This window comes from Macrobrachium nipponense, chromosome 5 (genome assembly GCF_015104395.2).
Source record: "Macrobrachium nipponense isolate FS-2020 chromosome 5, ASM1510439v2, whole genome shotgun sequence".
Taxonomy (NCBI): Eukaryota; Metazoa; Arthropoda; class Malacostraca; order Decapoda; family Palaemonidae; genus Macrobrachium; species Macrobrachium nipponense.
Genome location: NC_061107.1, coordinates 93,983,693 through 93,997,846, shown reverse-complemented (window position 1 = coordinate 93,997,846; position 14,154 = coordinate 93,983,693). Strand labels below are relative to the sequence as shown.

Below are 14,154 nucleotides of genomic sequence, written 5' to 3'. Positions count from 1 at the left end.
CTACACGGTTCTTATCCAATTTGCTAGTTTGGTTTTATTGGAACATTAACCATAAATATGGTGTTGTCAGGTGCCATTCTACGCAGAATTACTGACGCCATGCTATGGTTGTGGTAAAGAAAGTTGTTGACGATGAGCATGCACACTCATACACACACAAATGGCGTCTGTTTATACGTATGTGTACCTATACAATTTGATTTTTCGTGATTATTGCGCAATATTCGACTTCGGTAGAAGTACAAACATCTAGCATTTTTTTTCTTTTGACGAAGAATCCCATCAAGTACATCAAAGGGAAGATTAGAAAAGTGAGGCCCTTCCGCTTAACAAGCTAAAGACCCTCTCCTCAGCGTGAGAAAGCGATGGCAATTGGCAGCAGGAAATGCAAAGATGAGACGAAAGAACGCACATTGCTGTTAAGGAAACTGCGTAAGTGAAAAAAATGACGCACATACGCAAGCAGGCAAAGTGTCTTTGCGTTAAGGAAGGACGCTGTAATGCTCATGAATAGTTAATTGGTCTTTTCCTCTTTAAAAGTTTATTCACTTTTTTTATTCATTTTTACATTTAGATAAAAGGGTTCAAATAATTCGGGCAATTAATGTAAACTTTTACCAACAATACTTCAGTAAAACTGGTATTGCACAGAAACCGCTACAGCATGTGACTGCTTTTGTTCGCTGTCATGATGCTGAGGCAGACAGAACAAACAGCAATAGCTGATAATCAAAAGCTCTTTGGTAGTTCATCGGCATCCAGGCACTTGCAATGCCTAGCCTCGATTCATTTCCGGGACAATCTTGACCCGAGCGACTCAAGCTCGAGGCAGGTTTAAACCGAGCTTAAAAATTTAAGTGTTGCAATAATAAGACTTTCGTAACGTCATTTTCTTAAAAAATGTTTCTATCTTATTTGCAGGGGTTTCGTCGTAAACACTGCGGGCCGCAAGAAAATTGCTAAGGCTACATATCTATATTTTATTTTCACATGGCACCTTCGATGCCACTTAACATTTCAGTAATTGGGCTGTTATGTTAATTGCTCCTCGGAATGAGTCGCAACGTATCAAAACAACGCTCAGCTTCGCGAACTCTTGAGCGAATGCCAACGGCTAGATAGAACCAGAACGGGTTATAAGCGCACCAATAAGATTCATTCCGCCTGTTGAATACAGTTCGTCCCGGCTGAGAAGTGTGTGCACTACGCGTAGATATTCCATTCACAGGTGTTTCTTCTCCTGGTGATGATAATGATAATGGAGATTACACGGATGATTGGGGAGGTTCGTTGTCAAACAACGCACATTTGTCAGTTCTTTTTCCTGGCCTTTCTAGAAGAATTCGCGTTGCAAAAGCAATGCCATACCAACAGAGCAGAAACCACTAGCCTCAACGGAAAGGCAAAACTGGCTGTAAAAAGATGAGCGAGTCAATGTTGTTCATTCAATAACCAGCATAAAAGCAAATGACTGCTTTCCTGTGGTTTGCATGAGGGAGGAAGAGTGGAGGTGGAGGTGAAGGAGAGGGAGGAGGAGGAGGAGGAGGAGGAGGAGGAGGAGCTGGGTGCGGTGTTTGTTGAAGAAATTGCGGCAGAGGTGAAGACAGTGCTGCCGTTGAGGGTGAGGATGCTGGAGTTGATGGTGATTAAACAAGACTCTTTAGTATTGTCGACTTGGTGGTGAAGGAAGACGTTGTTGTCAAGAAAACGTGAGCGCGCGCTGATCTGACTCCAACGCTTTGGAAAAAACCTACTTCAAGCATTGACGTCGCCAGTGTACAAAACTTATAACTGCTAGAAAAAAACAAAATAAAAAAACTCAGGCCCACGGCAGAAAATGTCTGGTAATATTTATTTATTATTTATTTATTTTCTTTGCTTTCGAATGGCATGTGGACAAGGTAAATCAGAAGAACAATTATCTACTTAAGGAGCAATATGGTTAAGTGATTGTCTCTTCATGATTAACGGTAGGTAATTAAATACAGAGAATAGATTAGCGAGTGAAGAGGACGAGAAAAGATATGAGCAACATTCGTCGTTAAAATCTATGTGAAAATGGTCTTATCAGACGATGAGAATGAATGGCAACCCTACCAAAAGAAAAACAGATGAATCTTAGATAATTTTGCAGAGGAAGCGCAACATAAACTCTCTATGATGCATGTTCATGTGTTTATAGTATATAATCTATGAATATGCACAGAATATTCATGTTACTGAACGGTCTGCATGAAAAGACTTTGATGCCAGTAATGATAAAAACGTAAAGTACTGATAAAATTATGTCGGGTTATAGACCCAATTGTTATTTATTGTTTGAACGTTTTGATATGTTTCCTAAAAATCTTGCCTGCCAAGTTCCCTGTGACCCTTGTATACGTGCGTGTGTGGGCAAGTGCGCTCGCTAACGCACACACACACCTACACGCACGTACACATGCGCACGCATAAACATACATACACACACATATATATGTATATGTATATATTTATTTATTTCAATTTTCACCAGAACCGTGTTTTTCTTGATAGCCATTTTTAAAAATAGGAAAAAAAAACGAAAGAATTCCCTATCTCATTTATTATGTAACTACTGAATCAAGGAAGAAATCCTGTTCAGAAAACTTACAACTTTGCAACTTCGCATAACTACAAAGATGATCTTCAGTTGTGTATCAGTACATCTGCATGTACTCTAGTGCTTCTTGGACAATAAAACTTTCTCAGTCCTCTCCACATAACCAAACCATTTTAATACATTCTACTCCATTTTTCCAGTTATGCTGTTCTATTTACTGTATTCCTTTCCATCTATTTTCCTCACCCTTTCAACATCTCTTACTCTAAGTTACGACCCATCAGGTTATCTCAACAGTTTCTACGCATTTCTTTCAAATACATTGACTATCGAAGCTTCATTTTCATAAAAGAGAGAGTTGGCTTAACATTATCTTCATTTATTCTACCTTTTACTTCCATTGACAACCCAGTCTGCCATCCATGCTGACAATCATTTTTCCAACTTCAAGGTTCACTTTACCTCAATATGTCACTTTCAACTTTATCCTCTTAAAAAAGATTGCACATTCTTTATCAGTCTCCTTACGTTAATTTCATTATAGATAATTAACGCAGTATCATTCATTTCCCAATTTACTACCCATTTTCTTGTCTAACTACTACTTTGCATCTACATTTTTTCGTGATTTCCGCATCTCCTCTCATTACCCCGACCATCAAAATATTACATAGTCATTGGCACAACGCAGACACGTCTTAGAATCATCTGTTAGTACAACCAGTTATTCTCGAATTGCACATTCCAACATAAGTTTCAGTCTCATCCAAAGAAGTTTAGTCATTGTCAAAAAGTTTTTACAAAATAAATCCTCAGCCCTCTCAACTTTGCGATTCTATCAACTTTGTTGTAAGTTTTATGTGTTCATGAATGGTACATACAATTTTTTCATAAGATTTCATGAGATAACTCGCATTAACAGCAAGCTGTTCACGTCTCCTGGCATAGGACAAATTAAGGATGCTTTAAATTAAGCTTTTGCATAAATACAGTTAGTGAAATTAAATAATGATCATAAAGGGTGAATACCTCTGGTATAATTTTCAACTGATTAGTTTCAGGCTTAAGAGCCCTGATATTTCCACTGCAATAAAACCAATTAACGGGTTATTGCTGAGAGAAATGTCCGCCAATTACTCTTATTAGTATATAAGCAGAAAAAAAGCAGTTTTACAGCAAATGGGAATCGTTAAATTGATGAAAAATAGCTCTGTAGAGAACGTGATAATTCTATTCAATATATTTATTTCTAAAGAATAACAGTAACAAATCCATAACAGAGGTAACGGAAATCAAATGAGTACTAACTCATTTGCCTACTTGCACGCCATTTAGTTTCATTGACGCAATCACAAAACACTTTTATCTGAGTTCTCAATTTTACCGGATAAGGACTTCGAACAGAAACAAAACAGATATGGACGAGAAGGTAAATTGACACAACAACAGAGACTGTTGTGCTCGTTGTTTATCATTAGGAGCTTTTCTTACCTACAAATTAGGATGATTTTCGCCTCCATTATTTTCCTGATTTTAGGATAATTTTTCCAAAAAATTGCCGAGAGATTTATCGACCTTTCTGGAATGGTTTTTATTAGTCAATGACTACATCCTGAGATTTTTTTTATATAGTGAACGGAAACTTGAGATTTTTTATTTATTGACTTATCCATTTCGGAGTTATGAGCACGCTGGTAACTAGTAGACAACAATTTTGATGGAAGTGATTTAAGTACAAACCCAACAGGATGAAAATTCTCGAAGATGCTGATATTGCAGCATGGCAAGACTACTGCTTTTTTTTAATCCTTTCTGCTTTCGGAAAAAAAAAACGAAAAGCAGTAAAACGTTTGATATGCAATTGTGAGGTAGTGATTTTTTTTTTTTAATCTGAAAACTCAAATGGATAATCGGTAATGAATTAAACTTTTGGTGCGAAAACAAAACGGCAGAATCAAAAGAATATTTTTATGGGTAATTTAGTGAAGTCGAAAATGAACGATAGCAAATTTCCATCGTAAATGAAAAAAAAAGAAAAAAAAAAAAGAGAAGTTTTGATAAAAATGAAAATCTTTACCGGACAAAGAATAAGGTTCTCTCCGGAGGAGGATCGAAATTGAAGTTCACAGCATAAAAACCCAGTATAAAAAAAAAAAAAAAAATCTGCAAACTCCGAATTTTCCTTTCCTGAGGGAAACTTGTGCCATGATATTTTTTGCTGTATTACTGTGTAAGCCTCTCAGCTGGTCTGCTTACCAGTTTTATAACGGCAACAGTAAAGGATAGGTTAGGTCAAAGTGAGACGTTTACCGTTGTGTGTTACTTGAGCAGTGGTATAGGGTATCTTTCAGACTAATTAATTCCGAGACTTTCACAGACATTAATACCGGACAAGTAAGGAAATACAGTGGTCATTTTGATAACAGGTCAAGGCCAGTGAACTCGTACACAGAAAGCCAGAGACATCGCGTGCAGTTCCAAACAAGCCACATCAAAGGCTGAATGGGATTTTAATTGAAGCGTCAAATCTCTTACGATGCCATTTAACGGCAGCTGGGATTGTCATCATCGCTAGCGCCGAGCACCCATTGACATCATCGTCTCTCCTCGTGACGTCATTCGAGTAACTTCGGCATTACATAAGAATTGAAGACCGTAGAATTAATAATTAGTCTGCATAAACAAAGACGATATCCGGTTACAGCACGAGGGAAGTGGGGCGACTTTCTGACACTGAATGCAGATAATGTCTTCGAACAGGCACACGCGCACAAACACACCCACACAGCCAACCCTGCCCCAACACTTCCCTTCCCCGTATACTACACACACACACACACACACACACACACATATATATATATATATATATATATATATATATATATATACATATATATTTATGTATGTATATATACATATGTATATGTATATATATACATATATATGTATATATTATGTATGTATATACACATATATATTTATGTATATATATTATATATACGTCATATCACATTACCGTGATTCATATACATACATCGAGCTACAATGTCCTTTAATATCTAATTCGCTCTACCTCGGAATTAATATATTTTCATATATGCTTAACCGAAGGGGAATTTTTTTTACACGATAATAGATTTGCCTGGTCCCAGGCGCGAACCCAAGAAGCCATACAAATCCAGGACGTCAGTGGAAGCTTTTACCTACCCCACCACCGCGAGTGGCACCAATACAGCCACCGTAAGAGTGCGAACGAGTTCACATTGATTGACTCTTTACCTATAGTAAACTGGCCTTTTGTTCCTTCAGGATGTGGTCTTAAATGGATTTAGCTCAGGAATACATTGAATGCCTCCATTTTGTCAATTCATCAATTCGAATGTTATCATTACTGAATGCATGTTTGTTTTCCGCAGGTTTGGTAAGCTCTGTGGCATACGAATACAAGGAATTGAAGTGCTTTTGATTTTCGGAAGGTTTGTAAAGGAAAATTTCTTGCACTGAATGTGTTATTCAGCGCAACTCCTATTTTGACATATTGAGACCTTGGAATTTCCTTTCCCCTTTCATTTCTTTTTGAGTCATCGTAACAGAAAAGTGACGAACATGCGCGGCTTAGTTCTGAGCTCAACTGAATATAGAATTTAGCCAAAAGCCAAGAACTGGGACCTATGAGGTCATTCAGCGCTGAAACAGAAATTGGCAGTAAAAGGTCTGAAAGGCGTAACAGGAGGTAAACCTCGCAGTCGCACTATGAATCGACTGTTAGGAGAGGGTGGAAAGTAAGATGGAAGAAAGAGAATATGAAAGGAGGTAGTGTAAAAGGAATGAAAGGGGTTGCAGCTAGGGGCCAAAGGCACGCTGCAAAGAACCTTAAGCATTGCCTACAGTGCACCGCATGAGGTATATTGACGGCGCTACCCCACTATGGGGTGGGGCTTCGTTCTGTCGTCAGCGATAGCTACTTTGAGAATATGGTATGGTCATATTTTTATAGAGCTATTAATACTGTATAGGTTAAGAAAATTGCATGAGGAATAATGAACATAAAAATATGAATGATAACGGGAACATATCGTTTCCCTAAACTCTTAATCTAATCTTCTTTGATATATCTAACAGTTACTGAACGAAAAGATAAAAAAAGATTGAAATGATACTAATAAAATATTGATGGAAATAAAAGAATGTCAAGAGGAAAAAAACTATTATGTAAAATGCCTTATAAGGAGATGGAATTACATACGGAATTGTGTTATGGTTTTGAGGTGTAGTTGAAAGTTTTATTTGCAGAGCGGAAGTTGTTCGAAGATGAAGGAAAATTTAATAAGGTAATAGGTGATGGATAATATCTATAAGATTATTATAAGGAAAAAATATTCCTTAATATATTTAGAGAAGCTTATGGATGAGAAAAGTAATACAGGTGACCTAACGCTTATTAGGGAATGAAAATGAGGCCGGAAGAAAGCTCTTGGTAAAATCAATAGACATATGATGTAGTAAGTATAAGGGATCTGTGGTAAATAATACCGTTTAATAAGAGTAATGACTCATTTTTATAACAAAAATGAACTTTCCATATAAATATGTAAATGAGAAAGGGACCATTCGGGTATAAATTAGTCCCGGGTCTAGGGTACATTGTGCTTCCGTATATTCTATGGATGAAATAATGAAAGAAATGAGTAAAAATGGTGAATGTCGGTACAAGCTACAGATAAGAGAAATTACTGCAAATGGAGTGTCTATAGCATTATCTATTCATGGTAGTGAGAACTATATTTGTTACGAAGGGTGTAGAGAGGTGGTAATAAAACGTGGGGATGTCAAATGAAGCAAGGATGATGGAATAGCCAATATTAGAGCGGATGGAGAGAGAGAATGGAAGTCGTCGACCCATGTAGGCACTCGTGAATAAATGTAAGAATGTGAGAACATGGCGTTCATTTACAAAATGAGCCGATGAGAGTACTGAAGAAAATTCCAAGATGAGATGTGTGTGTATGAATGGGTTGTTGAGCCTATTCTGATTGCTGGTAGTGTGTGTGTGTGTGTGTGTGTGTGTGTATGGCTATGAATAAATAATGAATGGAGAACCAATATGAGTAAAATTGTCTGAACTGAATGTAAATGTCATTTACACATTTCTCACCGAATTGGCAAGAAATTTGTAGATGACCAAAATGTGATAAAAGATTAAGCGGGGCCGTTTTCTTCGGTGAAAAGGCAGTTTAAAAGGGCGTCATTCGGAACTGAAAAGAACAAGAAAGGAGAACTCGAAAGAGTTACGTCTCTTGTGTACTGGAATATTAGAGCGATAGGTCTTTCATATTCAGGAAATGAAAGGACGTGTGCATGAGAGAGGTGAATGACACTTTGAACATAGCGTGTTACAACACCGATGGCACTCTGGTGTAAGCGCAGGAGTGTAATGCGAATCTGAATCAATGGAAATTTTATACTGGGTTCAATCTTGATCCACCGATTGGTGCATGAGTGTGGCTGTTTATGCGATCTTTCTTCTTCCTACATCCAATTCTTTTCTTTAAACAAATCTTACACGTTAGTAAAATTCTTTTGGAGGTGCGTTTGCATATTTCCAATCCCAAATGCGAAGAAAATAAAAAAAAAAATCCCCGTATTTCCTAGAATAAACACTCCCCAGGCGCACTTTTGATGTCCTTGACAGTTTTGGAATAAAACGAAGGAAGCACATTTATGTGAGGAAATCACTTCAGAGAGGCAGGTCTCAAAATCTGTGCCACCTACGTAACATTATCTATGAAAGCATTTTATAGTAAAATGACGGCTTTGTCACGATGATTACATAGTACAGCTTCCTTTGCCACTCTTGTGGAGAATATAATGATCTTAAGTGACAAATTGCTTGAGTGTTTCTCTTGTTAACCATTAAACTGTATAAATAAAAAAAATAACATTGCACATACTTAAGGAAATCCCAGTGGGGATTACGCATAGAAGCTTTTCCACCATATTTATGAGTATATTTTAGCGTTATATTCATCCGAAGGACAATGAATTGAATTATCCAAACAGCCTCAAATTAGCGCATTCACTGGAAATAGGATTCAAAGTCTTACCCAAAAGAAAAATATCCAGCATGTCAATTTGCTAGCAATCTGGTTGTGTATATAACGTACAACCTGCTAACCAAACTGAGAAAAATTACGGGACTTGAAACCAAGACAAAAATTGAGCAGGCCAGTGGTTTCTTGTAAGTCAGAATCTTCAGCTTCAGCTGTCGAGGATAAATGACTATGAAAGTTTGAAACGCCATGACGTCACTCTGTTATGATATAATTCACAACACTCACACACAACAATGACCCATCGTTTCCTCAGAACCAGTCATTCAAAAGATTAAATTTTTGTATCCCCTCAATCATTTTGCGCCAAAAGTTAGCCTCTCCAAATTCGAATCACAACCTTCGTTTTATATACGTTACAGGCAGATCGCAAAACCAGCCATTTCTCGAACTGCATGAAACTTCAGGCAAATAGCGAAATGCACTTAGGGACTGTTGGTACCTAGGGGCTAGTACTAAACACGGCGAAACAGTGTAGGCTAGTCACCGTTTAGCACTATCCTCTGGGGAGATCAAATGTCACTAAGTGCATGCTGTTATCTGCCTGAAATTTCAGGCAGTTTAGAAATGCCTAGTTTTGCTACATCCTACAACATTCTACCGACATTCTTATCCTTTCACCAACTAGATATTCACTCCATCTGATTGAATGTCAAACAGCCATTGGAACACCACACGCCCTTGTCACACTTTTACACGATCCCAATTCAGCCTTCCTTAATCCTGCCCATCTTAACCTATTATTTTTGTTTAAGAAGGTACCATCACATCCGACTTTCTCACCTTAGACACATCACCTATAATGAATTGTTCTCCTCTGAATCAGAGTCAACTTCATTCATATCCACAATACTGCAACACTAGCACAGGGTAAGGGGCAGGAGACTTGCAACACTAGCACAGTGTAGGGGTCAGGAGACCTGAAAAGCTAGCACAGGGTAATTAGCAGGAGACCTGCAATGCTAGGACAGCGTAGGGGGCAGGAGACCTGCTACACTAACAATGGGTAAGGGGCATGAGACCTTCAATGCTAGCACAGCATAGGGGGCAGGAGACCTGAAAAGCTAGCACTGGGTAATTAGCACACCTGGAATGCTAGCACAGGGTAAGGGGCAGGGGACCTGCAACGCGGGCACAGGGTAAGGGCCAAGGACCTGCAACCAGGGCACAGGGTAAGGGCCAAGGACCTGCAACCAGGGCACAGGGTACGGGCCAAGGACCTGCAACCAGGGCACAGGGTAAGGGGCAGGGGACCTGCAACACAGCCACAAGGTAAGGGGCAGGGGACCTGCAACGCAGACACAGGGTAAGGGCCATAGACCTACAATGCAGGCACAGAGTAAGGGCCAGGGGACCTGCAATGCAGGCACAGGGTAGGGGTCAGGGGCCAGAAGACCCACAATGCTAGCGCAGGGTAAGCACACGCTAGGACAGGGTAAGGGCCAAGGACCTGCACGATAAGGGGCAGGGGACTTACAACGTGGGCACATGGTGAGGGCCAGGGGACCTGCACTGCAGGCACAGGGTAGGGGCCAGGGGCCAGGAGACCCGCAACGTTAGCGCAGGGTAAGTGCAAGCTAGGACAGGGTAAGGGACCATGAGACCCGCAATGCTAGCACAGGATAATGGACAGGAGACCCGCAACACTAGCACAAGGTAAGTGCACGGTAGCACAGGGTAAGGGGCAGGAGACCCGCAACGCTAGCACAGGGTAAGGAGCCAGGAGACCCGCAAGAATGCTAGCAAGAGGGTTAAGGGGCCAGGAGACCTGGCAATGGCTAGCAACAGGGTAAGGAAGACCAGGGAGGAATCTTGGCAATGTTATAGCACAGGTGTAAGGAGACCAGGGATAACCAGCAATGCTAGCACATGGGTAAAAGGGGCAGGAGACCCGCAACGCTAGCACAGGGTAAGGAGCCAGGAGACCCGCAATGCTAGCACAGGGTAAGGAGCCAGGAGACCCGCAATGCTAGCACAGGGTATGGAGCCAGGAGACCTGCAATGTTAGCACAGGGTAAGGGCCAGGAGACCTGCAATGTTAGCACAGGGTAAGGGCCAGGAGACCTGCAATGTTAGCACAGGGTAAGGGCCAGGAGACCTGCAATGTTAGCACAGGGTAAGGGGCCAGGAGACCTGCAATGTTAGCACAGGGTAAGGGGCCAGGAGACCTGCAATGTTAGCACAGGGTAAGGGGCCAGGAGACCTGCAATGTTAGCACAGGGTAAGGGGCCAGGAGACCTGCAATGCTAGCACAGGGTAAGGAGCCAGGAGACCTGCAATGTTAGCACAGGGTAAGGGGCCAGGGAGGAACCTGACAATGTTAGCCACAGGGTAAGGAGCCAGGAAGACCTTGCAAATGTTAGCACAGGGTAAGGGGCCAGGAGACCTGCAATGCTAGCACAGGGTAAGGAGCCAGGAGACCTGCAATGTTAGCACAGGGTAAGGGGCCAGGAGACCTGCAATGTTAGCACAGGGTAAGGAGCCAGGAGCACCTGCAAATGTTAAGCACAGGGTAAAGGGCCAGGAGACCTGCAATGTTAGCACAGGGTAAGGGCCAGGAGACCTGCAATGTTAGCACAGGGGTAAGGGCCAGGAGACCTGCAATGTTAGCACAGGGTAAGGGGCCAGGAGACCTGCAATGTTAGCACAGGGTAAGGGGCCAGGAGACCTGGCAATGTTCTAGCAACAGGGTTGTAAGGGGCCAGGGTGTAGACTGCCCCCCCCCCCCCCCCAATGGTTAGCACAGGGTAAGGGCCAGGAGACCTGCAATGTTAGCACAGGGTAAGGGGCCAGGAGACCTGCAATGTTAGCACAGGGTAAGGGCCAGGAGACCTGCAATGTTAGCACAGGGTAAGGGGCCAGGAGACCTGCAATGGTTAGCCACAGGGTTAAAGGGGCCTGCAGGAGACCTGCAATGCTCGGCCACAGGGTAAGGGGCCAGGAGACCTGCAATGCTAGCACAGGGTAAGGGGCCAGGAGACCTGCAATGTTAGCACAGGGTAAGGGCCAGGAGACCTGCAATGTTAGCACAGGGTAAGGGGCCAGGAGACCTGCAATGTTAGCACAGGGTAAGGGCCAGGAGACCTGCAATGTTAGCACAGGGTAAGGGGCCAGGAGACCTGCAATGTTAGCACAGGGTAAGGGGCCAGGAGACCTGCAATGTTAGCACAGGGTAAGGGGCAGGAGACCCACAACGCAGGCACAGGGTAAGGAGCCAGGAGACCCGCAATGCTAGCACAGGGTAAGGGGCAGGAGACCCGCAACGCTAGGGCAGGATAAGGGGCCAGGAGGCCCGCAAAGCTAGCTCAGGGTAAGCGGCAGGAGACCCGCAACACTGCGAAGGGTAAGCGCACGCTAGGACAGGGTAAGGGCCAGGAGACCCGCAACGCTAGCACAGGGTAAGGGGCCAGGATACCCGCAACACTAGTGTAGGGTAAGCGCACGCTAGGACAGGGTAAGGGCCATGATCAGCGCGACGCTAGGGCAGGGTAAGGGACCATGAGACCCGCAACGCTAGCACAGGGTAAGGGGCCAGGAGACCTGCAACGGTAGCACAGGGTAAGGGGCAGGAGACCCGCAATGCTAGTGCAGGGTAAGCGCACGCTAGGACAGGGTAAGGGACCATGAGACCCGCAATGCTAGCACAGGATAAGGGGCAGGAGAACCGCAACGCTAGCACAGGGTAAGGGGCAGGAGACCCGCAATGCTAGTGCAGGGTAAGCGCACGCTAGGACAGGGTAAGGGCCAGGAGACCTGCAACACTAGCACATGGTAAGGGGCCAGAGACCCGCAACGCTAGCACAGGGTAAAGGGCAGGAGACCTGCAACACTAGCACAGGGTAAGGGGCCGGAGACCTGCAATGCAGGCACAGGGTAGGGGCCAGGGGCCAGGAGACCCGCAACGTTAGCGCAGGGTAGGGGGCAGGAGACCCACAACGCTAGCACAGGGTAGGGGGCAGGAGACCCACAACGCTAGCACAGGGTAGGGGGCAGGAGACCTGCAATACTAGCACAGGGTAAGGGCCAGGAGACCTGCAACGCTAGCACAGGGTAAGAGGCAGGGGACCACAACGCTAGCACAGGGCAGGACACCTGTTTCCGTTGAGAATACTATTAATTCAGTCACCCTAAAGAGGCAAAATGGAGGATGATCTTACCATTGAAGGGATATTTCCACCCACCTGAAGTTCCAAAACAAAACAAAAGGATTAATGTGAGAGAAGACTTACGAAATTTTTTTGTATAGATTTCACAATTTGGTCACCAGAAAATAAGATGAAAATTTTGAATAAATTATAGATAATGGAAAAAAATTATAATGACAAAGTTACTCTTTTATGGTCTTACTTAGCACTCCTTCCATAACCAGCCCTACGACTTTTTTTTTAACCTAAGAAGTGTTATTCTATATTGGCATCTGCCAACATATTGCTACATAAACCTATCAAGATAAGGGAACCTGGCATCCAAGAGATACGACAACTGAAGATAAATAAAATGTTTGAATAACGAAAAGAAATAATTATAATGAAAAAAGGGCAATACAGATATGATCCCGATGATAATAACTATAGCGCTGTTTACAATGCATTGAAGAAATGAAATTAAGACAAAGAATGATGGAATGTAACTCTAGATGAATAACCACACCAACAATAAAAACAATAACAACTTGATGTCACTGACTCAATTTTGGAGAACCGAGTGAAGCATAACCGGCATTGCTTCGCATGGAGGAGATTTTGAGATTTTTCCCGGTCGGATAATACAAGGTAAAATCACGAAATGCTGTCGGGTGCAATCGTTGATGTCAAACTAAAGCAACCCGAGGACGACATTGTGTTTGAGTCTAGCCTTTGTTTGAGAACGTCTGAGATTCCAGAACGCCTAGCAGAGGGATGTGTTTGTTCACGCATGATTTACAGGCCGTTCGCCCAACTGCAGTCTACATTGACAAGGATTTTTACGCGCTGAAACACAAGAGCTGCTTTTAACACATTTTGCCTGGTATCCTAAATTCCCTAGTTAAACTTGCTGAGCATTCTATTCCCCCCGCGACTCCCCCCACCCACCGTGCCCCCATCCTTCCCCCCACGGCCTCACCTAAAAATATAGATAAGCCCTATTTAAACAAGAGGATGCTGGTGTTACTGCGATGGATCCTGAAATATAACAAGGAACTCGGTTCAAAACTGTATTTGTCAAATTTTGTATTTTATATGCCAAACTAGTTGATATTTTCTCAGTAATATAATGGTTATTATCAGCATTTTCATATTCATGAAGTAGATTAACATACAAATATCTGGTATTTCCAAACAAGGGGCAATTTTAAATTTAGAAATATCTGGTGTTTTCAAACAAAGAACAATTTTAAATTTTACTGGAAAAACAAGAATACTGGACCAAGGGTTAAATATTCTCTCTTATGTGATGTGACACACTTGGCAATAACAAAAT

General features: G+C 42.3%; 1 protein-coding gene across 1 annotated transcript in view; it reads left to right on the top strand.

Moving 5' to 3' along the window:
- Positions 1-1,558: 1,558 nt before the first annotated feature.
- LOC135215517 (uncharacterized) overlaps positions 1,559-14,154 on the top strand; it is a 29,947-nt gene continuing 17,351 nt past the window's right edge. The window contains exon 1 of the mRNA XM_064250336.1: positions 1,559-1,844. Within this exon, the coding sequence (XP_064106406.1) occupies positions 1,838-1,844 (7 nt within the window). The 5' untranslated portion in view covers positions 1,559-1,837. The remainder of the gene's footprint in view (positions 1,845-14,154) is intronic.